This window comes from Hippoglossus stenolepis, chromosome 1, assembly GCF_022539355.2.
Source record: "Hippoglossus stenolepis isolate QCI-W04-F060 chromosome 1, HSTE1.2, whole genome shotgun sequence".
Lineage (NCBI taxonomy): Eukaryota > Metazoa > Chordata > Actinopteri > Pleuronectiformes > Pleuronectidae > Hippoglossus > Hippoglossus stenolepis.
The window spans coordinates 30491868-30517188 of NC_061483.1; the positions used below are offsets into that span (position 1 = coordinate 30491868).

Below are 25321 nucleotides of genomic sequence, written 5' to 3' on the forward strand. Positions count from 1 at the left end.
TGTTTACTGGGGATGTTTCTTTCCCCTCTGAGGTGTGGTCCATTTCCTCCACACACTGCAGCACAGAACAGAGCCGCTCCACTGTGCGCTGTTAGAATAAACGTCTCTTGTTTCTCTCTGTGCTACATCGAGCACAGAGAGAAACAAGAGACAGAGTTAACTGCACTTCAGTTACTTAGCTAACCACAGACGATCTCTATACATATCTATTGAATGTGATATTGATGATCATTTTAAAATCAATACTAAAACTAACAAGTAACCATTAATTAAGTGCAAGATGTTCTGTCCTAGTGGTCTTGGACACCATGAGAGAAGCAGAGTTGTTGATAAAAACTAACTGTTTTTTGGTAATGGAAGACATAAAAGCTTGTAGTCTCTGTGTGTCAATCAGTGACAGAAATGTCTTTAACTTTACATTTAATGGTAATAAGAAAATTTGCTGACATTTACCAAACATGAATTCAAGACAGCACCAGGGTGTCTTGTCTGTTGGCTTGGGGTAAGTCCTGGAGAGTTTAATTTCATGGCCAGCATCTTTGTCTTTGTAAATGAAACTGGTTCTGTGCTTTTAGCAGAATCACTGTGATTAGTCCTTTTCCTAGCAGACATTCTGACATGTCACAGTCGGAAAAGCCCCTGTAAACAATGAAAGAAATGATGGCTGAATTCCAACCAGATACAGATTCAGTTTGAGAGTCCTGTACACTCACTGGCAAAACTTACAACTGTAGGACATGTGACTAGAACAGCTCCATAGTTAATGTTGTTAGTAATTCCTGTGATTTTCATACTTTGATTAGTATAAATATTCCCCTGGAGAACACTATAGCCACTGAGGTTAGTATCTGAAGCCATTCACCACAACAAACTGACAGACAAACCTTGATTTGTCAGACATAAAGCTATAATATGTAGAATCACAACATCAGTGTGAATATATCTTAACATTATGTTCATACAAATTTGTCCGGAGGTATAATATTATCAAAAGATATTTCAATTGTTGAATTAATCTGGATATTAAATACTGTTCCGTAACGGTGTAAAGTGTAAAGAATACATTTTATAAAAAAGATTATTATGAACTTAACTTGATGTAAAGTTTTTCAGTAAATGACAGAGAAATTCATAGAAAACTTTAGAAAAGCCTTCCAGACAGTGGTGCTCTGCTAGAGTGGTAAACATTAGTCAGTGTTTTTTTTTTTAAATGTCTTTTTTCATGCACTGGTCAAATTTGGGGCTATTCCCATCCAGAACAAAGGAAACATCCAAAATATGTAATTTCACTTATTTTTCTTTGTGTATTTGCATCGGTAGATTTCTGCAAAATTCACTCAAAGTTATCACTGAATTATAACATGCAATACTGCGGCCCTTCCTCTATGCCATTATTAGTATAGTCGTAAATTTCTTTCTGCACAATGTCATCATATACAAAATTGGCCATTTCCTTGATCAGCAACTTACACTTAAAGTACAAAGTGGGATTTCAAACTAAACTCAAACTCTCATTAGCTACAACCCATACTTGTAAAGGCTGCTTTCTCAAAATAAGCTTTTTCTCTGAACTGCACATATTTACTTCAGTAGCTAATAAATACAACATTGTATTGCTAAAAACATTTCATGGATAACTTTCATGGATAACACATTTGGCTCTGATATGTTAAGAGCATGAAACAAACATTTTATACTTTGTACTGTTGTGCTGAAGGTGTGAAGCTAAGAGAACTCAGTTTTGAAAAATGCATAGAATCAAGTGCAAACAGTTTAACACAGAACTAAACAGATGGTATCAGTGAAGTCAGACTAATCTACAAATCACTCCTTGTCTATCTATAGGTAACTCCTTGCTGCTCATTCAACCGACTGGAAGGAGAGAAAGGAATTGTAGTGAGACTTCTGCGAACCGCAGCGACACAGGCAAGCCACTAGAGGGAGGCACAACAAAATGCATGGCAAACTCCCCGCAGAGGATAGCTGACTCAATTATGTGCAAATAGTTGCATGAAGAATTCTGTTACAGATGTTTTGAGGGGGTGGACACCTCCCTCAGCCGACCCTACTTAGCACAGTGGATTACTGCCAGGTGTGAGTGAGAGGCATGATGTTGTTGGGCGCTCAGCCTCAGGCAGTAGTTCTGTGGAATCACATCAACAAACAACCTTCTAATTATTAGGTATTCAAATGAAAACCAAGACCCAGTGCTTGTGTTGTTCATCACACATGCTCATCCAGGGGGTGCATGCCCAAAAATTTGATGAACAAAGTAGTTGGACTGCTGCTGAAAATAGCCAACATTTAACTTTCCTCCATATCCTAAAGCACATACCAGACCCTCATTAAGGCTTCACCTCCCAACACAGCCTGTTTGAATGAAGTGACTTCACTCTGAGTGGTTCTCTCCATCCACTGGCTCCACCAACATCAACCTAACATCTGTATATTTACTGTCCAGTGCAAACAACACTGACCAAACTAAAAACTAGATCCATACTAATACATATAGACTCAACTGAGGGGTGTGTGTCGATGTGTAAACTGGAGTGAACCACAGAGAATCTATTCATGCAGCACACAGACACGCACACACACACGCACACACACACACACACACACACACACACACACACACACACACACACACACACACACACACACACACACACACACACACACACACACACACACACACACACACACACACACACACACACAACCAAAAGACTACAACCAGTATGTGATGCAAAGTAGGTGTGAGGTCAGGCCCAGCAAACTGTGGTGTATTTTCCTCTCTGGAGCTGACTCACAGGAAGGGGCAGTGATTTTTGGGGAGCTGTGCCTCACTGAGACACAGTGTTGTGTTCTCCACAAACGAGGGGGAGGAAAAGGAGGAGGGAGACGAAGGAGGAGAAGAGGTACAGGCACGTTAACCCAGATGAATCGCAGGGAGGAATCTTTGCTCTGAGCTTTTAACCCGATGCTCAGCCTGGACCTCTGCCTGTTTGTCTGGAGTGAATTCATCCTTTGGACCTGCTGTTTGTATCTTAGGTAGAAGCTGTGGATGCTGGCTGAGAGGCAACATGATTGACTACGGTAAGTAGAAATCCCACTACTAATGTGGAGGGCAGGTTTATTAGTGCAACTCCTTAATTATCTAAACCATACGTCTCTCAGACTGGAATCCAACTTCATGTAGCCTATTAAGATGAAATGACAGGAAAGAAATAGAAAAAGTTGTTTCTGATGACATGAGTATTGTGTAACTACCAAAATTAGTTGCAGACCCAGGAAATTAAATTATGCACTTGTCCTGAGGACTAGATGTTTGAAATAATCAGTTTGTGTGTGTGTGTGTGTGTGCTTGTGTGTTTTTGTTTATGTGTGTGGATTCATGAATTCACGCAAACATTACATAACATTGCATATGTCCATTCTAAGGCGACCTTTATGGCCCAGATTGCCCACAGAGGCCAGTAAGAGACGGACACAGATTCCTCGCTACTCCTCCCACAGCCAATCAAAATCCCACGAGTCCAGACTTAGATACGACCACATGGTCATACACAGCCTGCCGTTGTCATTCCACAGAGTGACAACAGCAGCCAGACCCGTGGAACCTCCCTTGAGTGGCCCCTGTCGGGCAAACCAACTCTGACTCTGGGATTGTCCACACTGTAAAAGTGGTGATGTGCACATTTGCAGCGTGACTGAGGCGTGCTCTTGGCTGTCATCTAGGTCCTGCTCCACCTCTCAGTCTGGAAAAAAATCCCCAGAGAAAACTGCAAACAGCACACACGTTGTTCGGCTGTGCAGCAACTCCACCCTCTGCTTTCTCTCAATCAGGTTCTGTTAGGCTGGTATTCCTGCCTTACTAATGCTACAGGCAAAAAGTATGTTTTCTCTCAGTGCACACACACACACACACACACACACACACACACACACACACACACACACACACACACACACACACACACACACACACACACACACACACACTATGCAAACATGTGTTTATCAAGCCTCTACCCTAAACACGCAACGTGACCCACGCTATGCTCTCTTCTCCTCCCCCAGTTTTTCTTCTACGTCCATGTCCTAATAGTGAACAGTGTTACCGCTGTGTGCCATTACATCAATAGAGTGCTGTGTGTCAGGGGAAAGTTGGACTCACCATGTACCAAAGCTGACATCACAGGAGGCAGTCAGCATCTTCAGGACTCTGAAACAAGTGCTTTTTATGAAGCTTGAAATATACACAATAACCACACACACACACACATATATATGGCCTACATGGAGGGGCTCTAAATGCTCAGAGCAGTGAGTCTCAGTGAAACAGAAGCTGTCCTCTCTGGGCCTGAATGGCACCTGATAGCATGAAGATAGGACCTGGAAACTTGGTAAAAGCCATGTACTGTATAGAGATGGATGACATGACCTCGATCACCCCCTTGGCTGGTTGCAGTATAGGTCAAAAACAAGTTAACAAGATATGATTTGGCTTAAATTATTTATTTGATGCTTAAAAAAAAAAGGTAAAGTATGATTGACATTTGAGACTGGCCCGTGATTGGTCGAGCACATGTATGGGCGGGACCTTGATACCACTCCATGACGACGACGAATGTACAAGATGGTGGAACCCATATCTGTAATATTTTTTCATTTGTATACATCAGAGGGAGGTAGCAACATGTAAAAATCTGTTGAGTTCAACTTAAAGTTAACACCAAATGTATCCCTAAGGAGCCTAGTCAGTGAAGTAACTGTTCCCTTGATATCGATATTAATTTCAATCTGATGTCTGTCAATTAAAGAAGGAGATGAGTCAAGACGTTTAAGTTTAATGAGGGCTAACATAGTCTGCATGGCTCTGTCTAAGGTAAAAACAACATCTATCTTAACTGTGTCCATTTAATCTGGACACAGAGATAAAAACAACTACTTGCTCCAACTATTTCCAAGTGAAGAGCAGCCAGGCACTACATAGGGAGGTCGCCAAAAGCCTTCAACAATTATTGTGTATGGAGACCAATGTGCCGAAACCTGGGTTCACTGACTGACTCAGGTATAACCAGACGTGCAGCGGTGAACTGGGTGGAAACTGAAAGTCTCAGTAACTACGCCTGAAATCACAAGTGTTCATTTTTGAATTTCTGTGCATGTATGGATTAAACAAACAAGATGCACTCAGCAGTGCTCAATGCACAGTGAGCTTCTGAAGCATTGCTTTGTGTAATGTTAACTTGAAACCAAGTCATGCTAGCTACTCCCTCTGCTTCCAGTCTGCTTTTATGCTGAGGTGCTGAGTAAACCTTTTCCTGATCTCATCATATCTCATGTTGTGTGAAAGATGCCCTTCAGGCCTCCCTGTCCTCTGTGGTGTCTAACCATTTTAGGCCTGTGGAAAATAGTATTAAGCAGAGGCGGAGAAGTAAGTGTCATTGTGTTTTTTTTCTTTTTCTGTGCAGTCTCCTGAGCAGGTTACTGTTGTCGGCATTCCAGCAGTTTATAATGGAGAACTGCTGAATAGTGCATAAGATGAATGGTCATAAAAAAGAAATGAACATTGATACATCTTGCAACTTCTTTTGCATTGGTTTAGTTGATGTGATGTATTTACAAGTGATACTTGGTTATAAGTATGTGCATAAATATAGTGAAGTCAAAGTACAACACTACCCATCATTCACTCTTCTGACAGTTTCTTTATTAGTGATGCATTTACAGAGATACAATTCAAAGGCCTTTCAACTTGGACGGTTTGTGTTGCATCACATTGCTGCTGGAAATAAAATGTACCTAAGCTACATGTTTATAGCTATAGGACAGATGCACTGCAGCTTCTGCTCAGAATGGATGTTTCCAATGTGGCTTCGTTTGTTCAGCAGACGTAAATTAAACAATTCAAAAATAAACCACTCGTGTTTTTTGCCTATGCTGTTTAAGGCCAGACTAATTACAACCTACCACATCCATGGTCTATTTCTACTTGACTGAGTCTGATGTTACATTCTCACCATGATGAAACTATTCACAAAGTCAGCCTAACCTTTGAATGTGTGCTCAGTAGTTGACTAATGTATGTGAACTTGCCATGTCTCTATGGCACAACTTCTCCGTGATCTTTAACAAATAGCACTACACCCCTGGCTGGTTGGCTGCTTGGTGGCTGCTTGCAGATGTATTAAACAGCAGCTCCAGAGCTTTTTCTCAATCAGATCAGTGAGAGGAGAACATTGCTGTAGTGCTACAGGTCTGACCTGATGTCATGTAAATGCACATATTCACATCTTCCAATATGTTTGAATGGTTGGTGTAGAGAAAGAAGCTGAGACTGAGTTCCATAAGTACTTCTGTAAAGGTTTTCCATCAGCTGGCAGACATCCAGCTGGAGAGCATATCAGTGTATGAGAGGGAGAGATGCAGTCTATGGGGCTTACAGGCCTCCAGCATAGAGATCATGTCTCTGTTTCCTGTCTATCTGGCCAACACAACAGCACACTAATGCCTCATAATTGCTAACACACTTCCAGGATCAGAGCCACTGATTCACCGGGAAGACAAATCTTTCTTCCATACTGTTTGCTGGAACCTGAGGGTTATTACTGATTGATTGATTTATTTGTTTATTCAGATGTCTATTTTAATTTCATTCAGCCATGCATTCCCTGCATGTGCTGCGCTGCTAACTTTTGCTGGTGCAGATGGTAAAAATCTCCTGTGGTCCAAAAGGCATTTTTCCAATCAACCTTATAATGGAGATGCCCTTAAAACTGTTGAGAGGACATATCCAACTTCAATTGAAATTGGTTCTTTCTGTAAGTAACTTTTCATTCATTGATGTTTCCAATTTGTAGAACATCCCCACAGGCCGTGAGGGAAACACTAGTGTGCTTGTGTAGTGAGCGAAACAATCCAGAAGCAAAGCCAGAGTTTAAATTCAAGTCCAGTATCCAGTTCCCTAATACATTCATTAGTTGCTGGGTTAAAGCAACTTATTATTGTTATTTTCACTGTTGCATATTTGTATTAATGTAACAGAAACACTGGGCTTTGATTAATGAGAAGAAAGTTTGAATATGGCAACCTAGTTTAGGCAATATTTAATTATCTTCACGAAAAATGAGGATGAAAGTACATTCAGCACTGATGTTGACATTAAATACACTCAGATTAAGTCTGAGTTTAGTTAAGCCTGAGCATTCTGCTTGTTTAAAAAAAAGAGATAGTAAAGCTGAGCTGCTGGAGAAAAAAGTGCTGTTCATTATGCACTATTTGAATGTGTGGGATGGGTGAAGGGCAATAAACTGTACCGTAAAGCGCTTTGAGTGGTCATCAAGTCTAGAAAAGCAGACTACACTTACTACAAATATGCAACCAATACACTCCCTCCCATCAGCCTCTCATCAAAGCTACACCCCCAAAACACATGAATGTGCACAGCCTGACAACTGCTAGAAGCCGACTTTTCCGTGACTCGCTTACTAACTTTTAACTATCGTCTTTGCTCCAGTCATGCACAGTGAGAGCACGGGCAGAGTGTTCACAGGCAGGCAGGTCAGTTAGTGACAGACACCAGCAAATCCTTTGGACCAAATTCAATTCAATTCAATTTTAGGGTCATAAGCGCCAAATCATAATATACATTATCTCAAGGCACTTTATATAGAAGGTCAAGACCTTCAAAATTATAGAGAAACTCAACAGTTGTCACAATTAGCAGCACTTTGGTGACTGTGGAGAGAGAAAACTCCCTCAATAACTGAAAGAAACCTCTGGTAGAACCAGACTGAATGTGGGCGGACATCTGCCTCGACCGGTTGGGGTGAGCAGGGGAAAATGGGGAAGAGAGGAGAGGGAGAGAGAGAGCAGGAACAGCATCAGATTTCAGCTCTGACTAGTTGTTATAACGAAAACAATAAGAGTAATATTTATAGTTTCCAAAATGTTCTAACCCAAACAGGACAGGTCCTGACAAAGTATCAGGTTCTGTGTTGCTTTTGGGTAAGGTATAGCAGAACTCCACAAACATTGATTATTTGCATTCTTAAGACCTACTTTAAAATAAGTATCCTGTTGTGGGGCTTGCCAGGAAGTGATTAAGAAAACTGCAGCTCAAACACACTGTGCTAATTTAAGGTAATTACAGAAAAACTTGCCTGCTAGCTAATTAAACTCAGGGATTATTAGTCCACGTTTTTGTTGAATCAAATCATTTTCTTGTGGCTTGGTTCGTGTCCACAGGAACTATTGTTCTAATTATATTTTGGAAAACACGCACATAGAGAGAGAAATGTTCCTAAAGCTTCAAAGTTACAGTTTGATGTCTTTTGGTATGTCGTTTCATTTCTTGGACATAATAACTATGAGCCAGAGTTCACAGGTTTCTCATGAAGAGAAACAAATGTAAACTGACACACCACATGTGATCAAAATCCATCAACAGATATGAGAAATATTCTGAAAGTCAAATTCCACAAGAACCAGGTAAGCGGAGTAGAATAGAAAAATTGAGGATATGATATGATCTTGGGATGTATTGTGTTTTCACTGTCTTATCCAGAGTCCCATGAGATGACTGATAACATTTTGTTATTATGGGAATTGTACTTATTCACTTTCTTTGGAGAGTTACATAAGAAGAGTGATACCACTTATGTGTAAGTTAAATATGAAGCAAGAAGCTCAGGTGCTGACAAAAAGAAATCTGCCGACCTGCACGTCTGGAGCTCACTAATTGGCACATTAAATCTTGTTTGTATTCAGCAGTTGTTTACCTTCTCTTGCCTTCTTGGATATTGACCAGCGGGACCATGGATTACTTTTACACACTCAACTGTAAACATGGTTAAACACAATTTAAATCATGTTGTTGGTTGTATTAGATGAAATCAAAGTCTTTGGCCCCTCTTTCCTGATTGAATTTGCTCACAAGTCGTGAGTTATTCTGGTTCAACATGTCCATTTACATGAAATCGGATACAGTGACCATCTTGAAAGATAAAAAAAGCCATGCTGACTGATCCCTTCCTGTACGAGGGTTCACACTTTTTCTTGAGGCTTATTACTGTAAGCCTTATCTGCTCAGCACCGCTCAAACCTTCTGAGCCAGTCAGGTTCTGACTGCAGGTGGCTGGAGGAGAAGATAACAAGATAAGGGTGCCAGACCAAAGGCCTTATGGGTTTCAGAGCCTTTGCACATTGTTTACTAAGTGTTCATCGCAAATGTGAGAGGGCATCTACACTAGCATGTATAATGCATTCGAGGGTCATCCTATAGTGCTCTCTGGAGTGTGAAGCGTTGATGTATACAGAGCATCATTCACTCCAGCCCATTAATGGGACCCTGGCTAACATCATTATCTATTCTCACATAGTGTAGGTTATGTGGATCTGAACATGAACTGACCTAAGTGAGCCTCTACCACCTCATCAGCTGCTGCTTTCACTTCACTTCAGTGATTTGCCACGCCATTTTGTGTACGTGTGTGTGTGTGTATGTGTGTGTGTGTGTGTGTGTGTGTGTGTGTGTGTGTGTGTGTGTGTGTGTGTGTGTGTGTGTGTGTGTGTGGAGTGTTTGTGGGTTTCTCTCAACAGTAGTCTGATTAAGCTGCAGTCATGAGGACTGAGAAAAACTCCACTTTTGTTTTTTCAAAGAAGGAAAAGAAAAAACACTTTTATCTCCGCTGAGCTCCACAATTGCCTCAGCAGTTTTTCAGAACACTTATACACACGGATGCAGTCAGACTGGCCTAACTGAATTTTCTAATTGCCCTCCAGAGCGTCCCTCTCCATTAGGCTTCGGGCCGGCTGGGAGGAGTGTGCTGGTTCCCGATCTCCCGGCACACACACATGCACACACACTGACGGCCATGCCTCAAAGATACTCCCACCAGAGGAGGAAAGCCAGCACAGCGGCTGCGAGGAGGATGGAGAGGAGACGCAGGGAACAGGGGAAAAGCAACAACAACAACCCAACTAGCAGCCACAACCACCGCTCCAAGAAGCTGGCCATGCTCTCCAGGTACCAACACCACTCAGAAGCTTACAACTAGGGCTATACAGAGTGCAAGACACATAAAGATAGGTTACTAACCTTTTAATTGTAAAGCTTTATGATATCTTTTTATAGTCTAGAATAGGCTACATGTTGATTTCAATTCGCCTCATGATGACCAGAAATAGATAGAATACTTTCATATTTCTGTTTTCTGTCCTGTTGCACAGCATGTATGTTAACATCAATATTACTTGAATGGCTGCATTAACCCACTATTTTATGGTCGTGCAGGTTTACTATTTATGTGGTTTCATGCCTGGAACTAACGTTCTTTCCTTAACGGTCTTTGTCCAGGTCCCTGATCCTGTGTCACTCCAAGACTAATGATGACGGCGTGGAAGAGAGGAATGCTGGGGACATGGCAGACGGGTGCAGGACGCAGGGCTCAAGCTGGAGGACAGATGTGACAGCTGGGGTTCAAACAGGGTACAGAGATACAGAGAATGGACACTGTAGGACGACCCAGCAATCAGACCTGGAGAAAAGAGGAGAGAGCAAAGCAGAACATCAGCTCCATCATACCAACACACTCAGGGAGAATAAACGGAGCATGAGGAGATCCTTCAGCATCAAGGTATGACTGCAAGAGTTGACAATAACATATATCAAATTTAAGAAGATTGGCATATGTCAGACCAGTTCACTTAAAACCCAAGTGACATAGAAAGCCAGTTGAATCCATCCATTGATAGTTATTATTTAACCCTGCTTGTGGCATTGCTCTTAGGATAGCAAGGGCAGTGTTTTGGTCAGCCCACTACTTCAGTCCAGATTGAAATATCTCAAAAACCATTGAATGCGGTGCAGACTTAAGGTTCCTACTTAAAGAATCTTACTGAGTCCTGTGATCCTCTCACTTCTCCTCTGATCTGTCCAGGGAGGGTTGACCTCGACAAATGTTGAGGCTCTATATTATGTGATATTTCTCTGAAGTATTTTGCTGAGCCACAGATCCACAGAGTTACAAAACCTATTTTATAAAAGAACTTATATAGAAAATTGGTTCATGTTAAGATGATATCTTTACGGGATGTTTGCATAAATCTTCACAAAGGATTAAAAGTAATACTTTGGAGGATAGTTGGCTTATTACAAGTCGCAAGTTTGTTCCGCTTGCCGTCATGAGAAGTTAACATTGTTGAAATCACACAAAGCTGGAGAAGAACAACCATGACCCACTAGAGTGTATACCTCTGTCAAGGCCAAACAAAGTCCTACAAATACAATAAGAGCTAAAAGGAGGAAGTCTGATCATCAGTACCAAACTGTTCTGACTCATAGATTCCAACACCATAAATAGGTTGTTTTTTAACATCAAGATCCAAATGTTATTTGCTGTGAAATTTACGAAAATGTCTAGAAAATGCTGTATTTCTCAATGTTAAATAATGTGGTACAAATAATCCTCAATCCACCCCTTTCATCAGATCCACACCAAAATGTGATGGGTTTGTCCACAGCCTATACGCTCTATCCCTCTACTAAGTTTGGTTCAAATCAGTTCGGTCGGCCTACCTCTTATCTAGAATCCTGGTGACAGTCTCAGGTAAAAACAGGACCTCAGTCAGTAATTAACAACCTTGACCACATTTTCCCTTTTGATTTGGGAGAATTTGCAAATTTTCTAAGATTTCATGTGATGCTTCACCTTTTACTTTTCGACCATTTCTACAGTACATGGCCTTTGAATTCACACAATCTTCTTGTCCTGTGACATAAACGCTTTCAACATGGGAATCTTTACCATCACCACCATCTATCCGGCCACCATCTGTCTGGCAAGAATGCAACTTTAAGCAGGATTTATTTGAATTGTCAGTTTTTGAAATGCCCTCTGCCCTTGGAATGTGCATTTGATTAGGGACACCTTCAGAAAACACGCCTCATGAGTTAGTTCTGACCAGACCATAAACATTCAAGTCATCTATGATGCAATTAAAACAACTAATTCAAGAAAAAAATTTGTAATTTTTCATTATTGTGTTATTACCACTTGATGCCACAGGCGCCGTTGTTCTGCAAATAATGTAAATAACATACAATGCTGGTATTTTCTTTCTTTCTATCTCACGCTAAAGTTCCCTACACTGTTACGCACATGGATGTATCCCGATATGTTATTCTAAACAGAGTAATCAATCTGAGTAATTCATATTTTTTGGACCTAAAAAGAAAAAGAGAAAAATGTGAAGTTGTCAGTTTACTGAGGCTGGAGGATGAGTTATGTTTTACAGTAATAACAACATTTTTGGCATGTTTTAGCGCACGTGGCTCCTGCAGCCTCCCAGTAAAGGGCGTTTCAGCCCTGTCAAATTACTGCGCAAAACATGTGCTGTTCAACAGGCTGTTCTGATCTGTCAGATGAATTACTATATATATATATTATATAACTATTTCCTCAATATTACTATAAACTCATATATTCAACTATTTTCATTCTTGATAGAATAATATGTAGAAAAACGTGTTTGTTGTTTATCTCCAGCCTCCAATGGTATCAGCATGCTAACACCGTGATGTACTCTGTGGAGAGTGTTGTCTAAATGTAATGATAATCACATGCCCTGTGTTGGTGTGTTAGGTTGAGAGCTGTGACTGGCCTGAATGTCAAACACTCAGACAAAGACAGGGTTTGTTGTGCTGGGTTTCTACTGCTCGCCCTCATGGCACATTCCCCTGATGTCAACAAGGGTTTGACTGTCGGTCACTTATCGCTCACCTCATAAACAATATATACTCAGAATTTATTGTGCTAAGTCAGAGGTTACTGGGAAAAGCTCCCTGCCTTAATACTTTTAATATATTAAGCATCGACAATAGAGACTGAATCATGGTGGAGACTTTACAGTTGGACTAAAGCCCAGGCTGCTAAACACCCCTAACCGAGACTGAGCTCAACAGTAATTTAATGGAGCAGTGTTTTCCTCTGGGGCTAATTCATGCCAGGTTAGACATCAATCACCTTTAATCACCTACTAGAAAGAAACAATATCATAGTAATCTTTGACAATTCAAAAAATAAATAATGAATTAAGTTTTTGTGTATAAAGATGAATATATTCATGATGTCATAAGATAAATGATTTTAAGAACACAATATTCTCCATATTGGATTTCTATGTTTCATATGATTATATGTTCACCTTTTTGAAAATGGTTGCTCCATATTCAAGTCAACTGAACACAGGTACATTCCACCAATTTGTTCAGTAATCGGGATCATGTTTTTTACCTGTATCATAAGTCATAAGTCTATGAGAGCGATATGTAAATGCAATGCAAATAAAATAACTCTTGACAAGACTGTCAAAACTACTTATAGTAGTCATAATGAAAACTGTGTAAGCTTAAAACCTGTGTATTAAAGATAATACTGGTTTATTACAGTGTTTATTCTAAGCTACACATCATGAATAGAGTGGAATCTGCTCAACAATCTACAGTAGTCAGTGTCTTCTGTGAATCATAAGAACAGTTCACATGAATCGCGACTCAAACACTTAGACACTACAGTCTGACTGAATAATCTGGCATCCGAGGTTACAATGACCCTCGTGAGTTATTACAAAAGCCAGTATATATACTTTTTAGTAACAGTTGAAGACATCATTTTCATGATCATCTAATGATCTGGTCACATTCTGTCCACATAAGAGGCAATACAATATAGAATGATTATTAAAACCGGTGACTGATTTTAATGTTACGACTGATCTTTATGTAAATGGTCAATTCTTAAAGAGTTCATTCTGACCCTTTCAATAAATGTATTTTCTAGTTTCAGTCATTTCCCATAGTTTCATGGCTTCATGGTTTGACTAAAAATGCAGCAATGAAGCAATGAGCCACAACACTAAATCTGGGTAATGGGTTTTAATACTGTGGCTGATCGTTGTACATGGTCTTGTCCCATAAAGGCAACCTCCAAACACTGTGGCTCAATTCATGCACCTATAAAACTTGCTGCTGTTTTTCTTTTTCCTGGGCTTCCAACAGATGATTTATATGCTCTTAAAGCTGGCTTTATACCTACTAGCATAGAAGTTCCCTTATACTCAATGACTGTGTGTGTATATGCATGTATATGTAAATGTGCGTGTTGTTACAGGAGAGCAGTATTTGGAGGATGTGTGTAGCCACAGGGCCTGCTGAGGACGTGTGTGGACCACAAATGGCAGATAACAGTGTTCAGACACAGAACAAATACACTAATGTGGAGCCAGGGAGGACTGGAGGGAACCTACACAGGTGATAAAACCCAATACCTCAACTCTAAGTGCCTTGTTTCTTAAGAATGTCCTGGAAAAGTGGTGAAAGATACACTGGGTTACATACTAACATACATTCCACTTAATGTGAAATATTTGTATCTGGATATATTATGTGGATTAAGAGAAAATGCATATTAAATCCTTATATATATATATATATATATTTCTGTCAGAAACCCTTGGTTTAAAGTATTGTCTCTTTGACAACTCCTTCCAAGTCCAGAACTGATTACTTTCTCTACCTGAAATGCCAGCCTGCATGAAGGCCTATTTGATTTAGTGATGTAACACCTACACAAATAATGTGACTTTGCTTCGGGGCAATGATTCAGCCAAGTCATTTTCTTTTGCTGTACAACTGTATTTTATTAATCTCGATAATCAGATTTTTAAGCATGGGACAAGATCTTGTGGTTTCCCTTTCTAGTTTGACCAATCACATTTGACACTCTTAGTCCGTTTGAAGAGCAAAAGAGGTAGAACACATTGACTGAAATTCATCAGCTATCTGCCTTTTTATTTTATTTGCATTTATATGCAGATAGCTGTTAACACAGAGTAGTAAAAATGTCTTCTGCACCTAAAACACTGCAAAAGGTAGTACTGTTTGTGATAAAAGAAACTAATGGGACTATTAACAGTGTATGGTGAATCTTGGCACAGATTTCTGCTGTCTGCCCTGGAAGCCCCAAAATATAGACCATTGTACTCAGTGGCTAATTCATCCTCAGAGGATAACCAATGGGCTACGAGATTGGTGTTTTCTTACCAGAGTTTGTACTCGTACCCCCGTGTATCCATGCAGTCTTCTTCAAATAATAATGGCTTTGTTTTAACACATTAAGGCTATGGCTTCTAAAGGCTGTCTGAAAACAGTCTTACAGTAAGAGAATTAGTTAGCAATGCTACTAAAAAGTCTACCGATGCCTTTAACTCTCTTTTGTTCGCTTCGCCTTGAGCATCATTGAAGAACATTGAGTGTGTCCCACAGGATCTCTTCCTCTCACCTGAGACAGGCTGTGTTTGAGGATAATAGCTGAACCTTCCTAATTTGTGTTTTCACTGCAGGTATCAATCAAGTGCTTATGAACATATGTCAATGTTCAGATATCATATCCAGGTGTAGATTGCAGGTTAATACCAGGTGGAACTCTCCCACTCCTCATACATAGGAACAAGATTCCTACAATGAAAGAGACAAAACATGACTGCAAACAACACAACCATATCACTTGTGTCTCTAAAGTCGTATGATTTATTTTTCCAAAAGAAATATAACATTCACTTCAATCCGAGGCTCTGGCCCATTGGTCATTGACTGTGTAACTACTAGGCAAAGGCTGTGTACTACCAGGCTCTGTCTATGCCTGGTAGAATATACATATATATATATATATATATATGTGTATGAACTTGCCATGGCCAGGTATAAAGTCCCCAGCCGACCAGCTTTGCCTACCCTACCTACACAGATTGAGGCAAGTCCTGAAAAGTCAGCTGAGTTCAATTGGGTGTATGGCGTTTGGTGGCAATATCTTCATTTCATATTAATCCTGATGTGAGGAAAGATGCTGTTCCAGCTGTTGACTGCTGCAGCTTCTCCCATTTCTAATGTTTGGCCAAAGAACATTTGAAGGAGAAATGTTATAATCTGAATCAACTGTGTTTGTTCTGGATCAGCATCACCATTCACAAAAAATATGAGCACAAGCAGTAATGTGCATGAAATGCTCTTTCAATGAATGATATTATTCAGCAAACTGTGACAGTACATCTTCCTGCACTTCTGTGAATGCAACTACACACACACACACACACACACACACACACACACACACACACACACACACACACACACACACACACACACACACACACACACACATACACATATATATATATATTGTGTATGTGACTATATCTCTGGTTTGCTATGAGAGCAGCCTTGTGTTTCTGGGCCAGAAAGGCAAAAATAGAAAATCAAAGACTGTGACAAGCAGGGACAACAAAGTCCAGATGCGTTCAGGGCTTTTCATTTCTTATACAGCATTTGTACCATATATATACAACTCTACATTAAGTTCATTAAGTTCATTATGTTACTTTATTACATTATGTTCCTCATCATAAAGTGAGGTCTCTATTGTGATGGAAGTTTTCTGGAAGCTGGTGAAAGGAGAACTTATTTAGAAGATTTTAATGTAGACTTGATGCATCAATAAGACCAGAAGGTACAACAATAAAGAAATGCTAACAGAGTAACATGAGTAATTGTCACCCCCAAGTCTGAAGATGTCTCCCACAGCATCCACATATATCTTCCTCTACTTCCGTCACCCATTCCAAAAGCACATCCATGAATGGCTAGAATTGCTGTCACTCTCTATGTTACATGTAGATGCTCTCATCCTATTGGATAGTCTGGAAAGTCTAAATATGCATTCCTAAATCACATTGTGTCCTTACGTCTTGCCACTGCTGAAATACGCAAAAGCGATGAAGTTGATAGTGGCATTGACAGTAATGTGTGAGGATGGTCAAAAATTCCCCAACATCTATGACCTAATTCATTAGTCTATTGGCACTTTAACACAGGTTCCCTGTTCTTAGTTAATGACCCAGTGGTTAGAGAATGAAGACTTGCAGAATACAACATAAATAAGCTTTATAATGACTAATAAAGAGCCAACAAGCTCCTCATATGTATGTTAAAAAGCAGCTAGTTAATGGTGAAAGTGTGCCTCAATATTACGTGTTACTCCTGCTGTTTACCTGAATGTGACATGTTGCAAGGTTTTGTGGTGGAGACTTTTGGAGCTTCTCGGTTTTTCAGCTGTCTCTGTGTGTTGTCTCTCCAGAGGCTGCAGCTTCCCGAGCCCAGACAAGCTGGCACCCTTTAACGGACACTTTCTAAGTGGCAGTGCTTGGATGGAAGGGGAGGCAGTGAGGAGTGTTCACATTAAACCCTACAGTGAGGTAATGGGAGTTCACACATGAAATGGACTCAACAGTAAACACAGCACACTTAGCATGTTGTTGTTTATGTGTTGGCTAAGATGAATACTTTCTACAATGACAGTTCATCGGTGAATACAATCATCTCTGCACATACAGCTTCGACCTGCCGGTGAACGTTGGTGCACAGCTTGAGCATGAAGTATGAAGTATGAAGTAATCAAGGCATGAGTAATAATCAGTATCAAGCGTTATCGTGTGTGTGTGATCCACCCAATGATCACATACATAACCTGCATGAGACAGGGAATCAACTCACTGTCAGTATGTTGAAGGTGACAGTGGAGTGAAGGTGTCTGCTACTATGTCGGAATGCTCTCATCCTGCAGTCAGATTCCCAGTCTTAACATTCACACATCCACGTCTTTCTATAGTTGTGAGGACTTGTATCCTAGCCCCTTACCATAACCTTAACCATCACAACTAAATGCCAAACCCTAATATAAACCTAATTCTGACCTGAACCCTAAAACCAAGTCTTAACCCTCAAACAGCCCATTGAATTTGTGAGGACCAGCCAAAATGTCCTCCAAACGTCAAAATGTCCTCACAATGATGGTATTAAACCAAAAGTGGCCCTCATAACTATAGATATACATGCGTACGCACACACACACACACACACACACAAGGCTATATATGCAGGTTTTTCAGAAGTGGAAACACATTCAAAGAATTTTTATTCAGTCAACAAAAAAAGACTAAAGTGAGAGGACAATTCAGTAAGGTTTATATAATTGTTCTACATTGTGGAATTTCAGGAAGTCTAGAAAAGACTTGGGGCATTAAAGGCATCTGACACATTCAGGAACAAAGAACCAGTCATGGGAAGTAAGGAACATGTTATGTCATTTTACAGGTCCAGTAAAATCCCCAAATTTGTCAAAATACTATTTTCAGAATAGATATCCTTAGTTAGCTTTTAAGGAGATGAACCGCTTCAGTGAGAATGAGCAGCACATGCTGTTTATGTGTTGTGTGGATATGTCATCAGAGGTGTTAGTGCTGAACCCAGCATGATGTGTTTTCTTTGCTCCTCAGCAGCCACAGGGGCTCTATATGAGTTTTTTTTTTAGGTTTCAGTATTTCTGTTGCTGCTGGGCAGTGTAGAACCTTAGCATCCTGCCAGGTCTTTTGGGGTCACTTTTAAGAGGCTGTGGAAACCTGAACAGCAGAATGAAGGAGGAATGGAGAAAAAGATCAGTAGGAAAGAATGTCGAACATGTGACGACTGGGGCTCAGCTGATTCTGTTTTCAACACCGTCTGTCTGGCTCCCTCCCCAGTGACGAAATGCCAGCTTCCACATGGTTCTAGTGAACAGTTCACAATAAGACAAGCACACATAGTCAGGTAAGAGGTTGGGGGTGAAATCAGCAGACAGGAAGTGGTGAGTGCCAGACAGACAGGGTCACCATAAAAGGCTAGAGCTACAGTTGTGATGGTGGCTCAGGAAGGAGACTGGGTAGTCCACTAGTTAAAAGGTGGGCGGTTCGATCCCAGTCGATTCTAGAAAAGCACATACATACATACATACATATATATATATATATATATATACACAGACAGTATTTAGTATTCAGTATTCAGTATAATAGGCTGGTTCATAATATATACATATAATAATAAGCAGATGGGTGTGGGGGAATTAGAATGATTGGTAAGGCTGGAAACAATGGGAGGGCAGGTGAGAGTGGCCAGGTCTGTAATAACCAGACACTCAGGCCAAGTCTACATTAATACATCTTTTTAAAATGCATCACTTCAGCTATGGAGAGAGATTTCCAGCCACTAAAACTGAGACTGAGGAAGCTTGTGTTGCTCATGTTTAGGCCACAGTTGAAATGTATCTGTGGTGTGTTCTTACTTTAGGACGTTTCCACACATGAAGACCCTGTCCATTCACTGACTAAGAGCCCACAGCACCCGGCTCTCATTTCCCCATCAGACCCAATATCATTGCCTGGGTACACAGATGAAGAACGTGTAGCCAACAACAACCACCTCAAGGTAAACCATCTTTCAAACTCTAGTGTGACCCACCTCTATATTTACAATTATGGCTTTGTTTGCATTTTTTTCTTTACTCATGCTGCAATGGCTGTGTGTGTGTATTTGTGTGTGTGTGTGTGTGTGTGTGTGTGTGTGTGTGTGTGTGTGTGTGTGTGTGTGTGTGTGTGTGTGTGTGTGTGTGTGTGTGTGTGTGTGTGTGTGTGTGTGTGTGTAGTTACCCATCCCAGAGGTTAATGAGGAGAAATGCTGGGGAACAGAGAAGACTGAGCAGAGCCCACCAGGACAGACAGCCAGCAACAGGACACGGTCAAATTCAACCAGTGAGTACAGATGTCCCCCCAAATGATGTAAGGAGAGAGAGGTTTAGGGTCTGTGTCATACTTGGTATACATAACGAGGCATTTTATTGGATGAGGAATTTTGACAGTTATTTCACAAATATCCGAGAGCAGAAGTTTCTTGAGAGCACACAAGCTCCCTGAGTGCGAGGAGGAGGAGTCAAAACGAGGCTCAGACCTTTCTGAAACTGTCTGTGTGCACTCAGTCTGCACAGAGAAAATCAACATTTGAGGAGGAGAGAAAGCAAAAACATTACAAAATCTGTATGTGAATTGAAAGAATAATGCTCTCAAAATACAAAACCATAATCTAAAGATAGAAAGTACTCCTTTTTTTTCACAGACACAACTACGTGCTTATGGGAAATGTTGTCCTGATTGTGAAAAGCTATTCTTATAGTTCCACTGGTGTGAGGCTAAACTGAACAGACTGTAGAGAGCAGTGTACATTAGTGACATAAAGGTACAAACATTAAGATGGTTATTGTTCATTCTGCATGAAGATTGCAGATGTAATGTTACAACCCATCACCTCTGGGTTCATATAAAATCAGATAACTGATGACATCTTTATATTTGCATTGTTCAAATCTATAGTTTTATTGTTTTTTTAATCTTTTGAAATAATTAAGAATTAAAAATTGTTTTTTTCCTAATCAGTATAAAACTGGATTTTAGTATCTTAAAGCGTGGGTGGATACTGACTCAGCTTGAATAGACAAAAACAGTGGGTGTGGATTATAGATGGTTGAGGGGAGTGAGGTATGTCACATGGTGTATGTCACATGATTGGAGCAGCGCAGCTCGAGTTGGCTGCCTGAACTAGCTCGCAAGCATCACTCCATTTATTTCAATGGAAACTAAAGCCTGTGTAAAAGGTTGCTATATGCCACTAGATGCCATCACATGCTAATTTGCATATTAGTGACACACATAGCAACTGCAGTGACATACATCCAAAAAAGTAAAAGCAAAGAGTAAAATCTTTGTTTACCTTAACCCTGACCCTTATCCTTGTTCTGATGATACTGTGTCTGTGACCAGGTGTTCAGCCATACTGGATCGGGGATTTGGACAGCATCATCATGAAGACCCCGGATCTGTACAGCAGTCATCCTCATGGGAGTAGTGGAATATATGGAAACAGGAAGTCTTTGTCCCAGCAGCTGGAGTTTCCTCACACCACCACACAGGTATATATATATGACATTTCCTTTGTGTTTAACAGAAACAAAAAAGTTAAAAAAAGTTAAAATCCTCCTATAAAGACAAAGGCATCAATGTTCAGCACGTAACATTGTCTTTTAGTATTTGGTTGAATTTAATCAAAGATTGTAAAAGAACACAGATAATTGACACAGTTAAGGATGTAACAACAGTAGAAGACTAGGGTTGTTTTATTATTTGATGATACATGCTCCAGCAGCTACTGCAGCTCAGTGTTATTGTATGCCAAATTGCTGTGTCTAAGCATGTCACTAGTATCATGTCACTACTTACTGGTATAAATAAATTGCCATTTTGAATGTGGTGTGTGTGTGTGTGTGTGTGTGTGTGTGTGTGCGTGTGGGTCCTCTCCAGCCTGTGCACCGTCCCTCCCGCTCTCTCAGCTCTGCCCAGCTGGTGCACTCCTGCAGCAACGTGCAACAAGCCTTCATTATCTGTAATATCGTGCTGATGAAGGGCCACGGCAAGGTAGGAATCACACTCTACTGCCACCTTCTAAATCTGCTGGGTTCCCTCTGTGCTGCTCTTCATTCTGTTCTCAGCAGACCATAGTAACTGGTTAACAGACATTATTCTTTGTGCACTACTGTCTCTGCACCAGGAGAAGTCACCTCACACACTTGTGATTTCCTGCCAAAACTGTTACATCTTGATTTTTCATCTGCAGACACGAGACTCTTCACCCACCACAAGATTCTAGTCCTCAAGTGCAGTGTGTTAACAGCCCAATGTTTCATCAACTGGTCCACTCCATTTATATTTCACAAATACACTTTGTATGTGGTGTGAATAGTACTTTTAGCAGTTTTTAACATGTTACATTTTTCCTGAGCTTTTATCTGCATCTGAAGGGCTTCATCAGCAAATCGAGCTTTAAATGTCTTCACTGTGACTCTGAGCAGACTCCATCAGCTACTTTTGACATGAACTACTATATCATCTATTTTCACTCTAGTCTCAGTTCATTTGTCATCTCGTTAAAACATGAAACCATCCCTTTAACTCTGATTGTGATGTTTCAAAATGTTATTAATTATGTTTCTCCTGCCGTTGCCAGGGTCTGGGATTCAGTATTGTGGGCGGGAGGGACAGCATGTATGGACCAATGGGAATCTATGTGAAAACCATTTTCCGTGGAGGAGCAGCCGCTGCTGATGGAAGGCTGCAGGAGGGTGAGGACAAACATGAACATGAAGCTCATACACACACTTAATAACAAGTGTTTTCACGTCATGACTGACAGGAGAAATGCCCAGAATAACAAACATCAATTCACAAATTAACCTTTAATGTTCCAGCAAAACAAAGCAAATTACAAACAAAAGACAAATCTTTAACCTGAGCTCCAAAACCATCTGTCATGTTACTGTTGGGGGGGAAGATGAATAGAGAAATCCCTCAAGAGCAATTCCTGGAGGGGACACAAGGGGCACACTAAACGTACTGTATATAGGATTAGATATACATATGAACAAGAGGGAGGTGAAACCCTTTGTCACCTCTTTAGAATAGTTTTTAACATTATTAAATAAGTTTAATAGGTTAGGTAATAAGTTATGAATGCTATAATAAAAATTTAGCTGACTTTCCCCTTTAATTGTCATTTGAGGTCTCAGTTGATACATGAAACCAATTGTGTAAGTTAATGTGTATGTGATTAAGGTAATTAGAATTTCACTTGAAAAGTATTTTGTGGAGTAAGACATTAAAAGTTCCCAACATATAATAATGTTGTTATGTGTTTAGATCCCTGTGTAGTGTCAGCTGGCATGTCACAGACTAGCTGTTTGGCCTTCAACACAAAGGTTGTCTGTTTGTGTGTCTGCACAGGTGATGAGATCCTGGAGCTGAACGGAGAGTCTCTTCCTGGTTTGACTCATGATGAAGCCCTGCACAAGTTCAAAGTGAGGCCACTGCATTACGACCCTATGAGCTCTATGCGTCTCGGTACAGGGTTGGCCACACAACCATGTGCTGATTTATTTATTCAGACGAAAAACACTCACAATCATGTATTTAAAAACAACAGGACCACAGAAAAAAACTGCTACAATTAAAGATGACATATAAAACACTCAGTTGTTAAATGCATTTTAGAGACCAAGTATTCAATGATGATTCTTTATTTTCTGATAATAATTATAACTTTGTCTTTCTTTATTTATAGTTTTGATAAGGAGCCTTAGTCTGACAGGGATGAATTGCGATGTATCTATTCAAATCCTTTTTAAAACACTGCATGATTAAGTCTTTTATAATTTGTCACAATCTGTGAAAACAAAAAGACATTTTTTTTGTCAAAAGTAACCACTGCTGCAGACCACAACAAAAGTCAACTCAATTTAAGTGAAATGATTTCAGATAAAAGTGTATTTTTATTTGAAACAACTAAGCAATTAAAATGAGAAATGTCTGTAATACTGTAGCTTGTAAAAAATGGTTCTGTCCAAAACAAAACAAAATGTTTTTATTGGGTTAGCATTTTGTTAGTTTATGGCATCACATGACGTGTTTTGTATAGGTAATATGCTTAAATGTGAGAAATTAATAATTGAACATGGCGTGGTCACTAGTGTTGTTTCCAAGGAAACAGCAGCTGGATCTTTGTGGTTATTTGTTCAGTGTTAGTGTGTGCACCACGGAGAGCTCGATGTGAGCAGAGATAAACTGAGGCCTTAAAGGGATAGTTCACCCAAAATGAAAATTCACTCATTATCTACTCACCACTATGCTGATGGAGGGGTGGGTGAAGTGTTTGAGTCCACAACACACTACTGGTGTCTCAGGGGTAAACAGCGTTGCAGCCAAATCCAATACAATGGAAGTAACTGGTGACCAATTCTTCAAATGTAAAAAAACAACAGAAAACAAAACAAAATGCCTCCATACTGCTCCTGTGGTGTCATCCAAGTGTCTGTAAGCACCAACATTCAAATTTGACTCAAAACGGCGTCATTTACACCATGTTTTTAGCCTAAAGGTCTCATATCCTCCTCTGGAGCCGTGTTTGAGGCTTAAAGACACTTGGATGATACCACAGGAGCAGTATGGAGGCATTTTATGTTTATTTCTGTTGTTTTTTACTGTTTGAAGTATCCATCACCTTTTCTTTCAATTGTATTGGAATTGGCTGCAATGCTGTTTACCCCTGAGACTCCAAAAGTGGTGAGTAGATAATGAGTGAATTTCCATTTATGGATGAACTATCCCTTTAACACTTGACACTTTGATTATCACGTAATCTGGTTTTAAAGCATGGTTATCCTCAAATGATCAAACCCATTTACACAAACAAAAAGGTCTGATGTGGAATAATTCTAGCAAACCAACATTTCTAAAAGCATGTAGTACTGACATGAAATATGAAATGTCTTATGCAGCAAATTAAAAAGGGTATGCTGTCTCTCGTGGTGAGGACCAGCCTACGTGTCGGGGCCCTGTGTGGTCAAGCGCAGGTGGCTCAGCTGTGCAGGTCGCGCTCCCTCAGCTCCACCACTGGCATGGCCAGGGTCAGTGCTGACATGGGAGACTTCAACTACCTCAACACCTGCAGCAACACACTGAGCGTCCCCGGTCAGCCTGCTAAACCCAGAGACCGCATCATGATGGAGATCATCCTGCACAAAGGTCAGCCTTAGAAAAATCCACATACAGTTACTACAATGGGATGAGTTGCTTTTCTGAGGTTCCTCTGAGGCTTAATCTAATATTCAGTTCATTTTATTTTCCTGTCAACAAAAAAAGTTGTAATTACAGATTAACACATCAGGGAATTCACAAGAAGAGTCATTTCCTTTTGGTCCCTAATACAACCCAAGCTCTAAAAAATGTCACATAATGCAAACATAGCACATTTTGGTTATACCCTACCTTCTTCTTAAACATCCTCATCTGTTAAACTGAAGAGAAGTTGGTCTTCACCAGGTCCTTGCGAAATTGATCCCATCACTTAAGTAACTTGTGGTGGCTGTCGATCAATCAATAAAATATGTGTTAATGGACAAAAGAACAACAGATATCAGTGGCTCTGTGTGTATGCCTAATCTCTTTTCAGGGAAACAGCATCAAGTTATTACAATAAAGCTTGATTTGCATGTGTCTCAGAGGCTGGTGTTGGTCTGGGTATTGGACTGTGCTGTGTCCCATCTGGTGACGGATGTCCAGGGATCTACATCCACACCCTCTCTCCTGGATCTGTAGCACACATGGATGGTCGACTCCGGTAAGAAAAAACTACTAGTGTTTCCCATTCAGCCTCAGTGTTAACAATACAGTGCATACAATATAATACTATTTCATTAATCCTGAGGGCAATCTGGTTTAAGGCAATTAATAGAAACATGATTTTGTATGAATGTTCACTATGTCACACTAGATCTTATATATA

At 40.2% G+C, this 25321-nt stretch overlaps 1 protein-coding gene across 2 annotated transcripts in view; it reads left to right on the top strand.

The window, feature by feature from the left end:
- The first annotated feature begins 2943 nt into the window (after window positions 1–2943).
- The window catches only part of il16 (interleukin 16), a 36672-nt gene continuing 14294 nt past the window's right edge, over window positions 2944–25321 (top strand). For both annotated transcript variants that reach the window (XM_035155621.2, XM_035155622.2), the window contains exons 1-13: window positions 2944–3099; window positions 9793–10036; window positions 10367–10646; window positions 14181–14320; window positions 17202–17319; window positions 19229–19366; window positions 19584–19689; window positions 20752–20900; window positions 21289–21402; window positions 21992–22106; window positions 22765–22838; window positions 24315–24561; window positions 25039–25156. In XM_035155621.2, the coding sequence (XP_035011512.2) occupies window positions 3087–3099; window positions 9793–10036; window positions 10367–10646; window positions 14181–14320; window positions 17202–17319; window positions 19229–19366; window positions 19584–19689; window positions 20752–20900; window positions 21289–21402; window positions 21992–22106; window positions 22765–22838; window positions 24315–24561; window positions 25039–25156 (1856 nt within the window). In that variant the 5' untranslated portion in view covers window positions 2944–3086. The remainder of the gene's footprint in view (window positions 3100–9792; window positions 10037–10366; window positions 10647–14180; window positions 14321–17201; window positions 17320–19228; window positions 19367–19583; window positions 19690–20751; window positions 20901–21288; window positions 21403–21991; window positions 22107–22764; window positions 22839–24314; window positions 24562–25038; window positions 25157–25321) is intronic.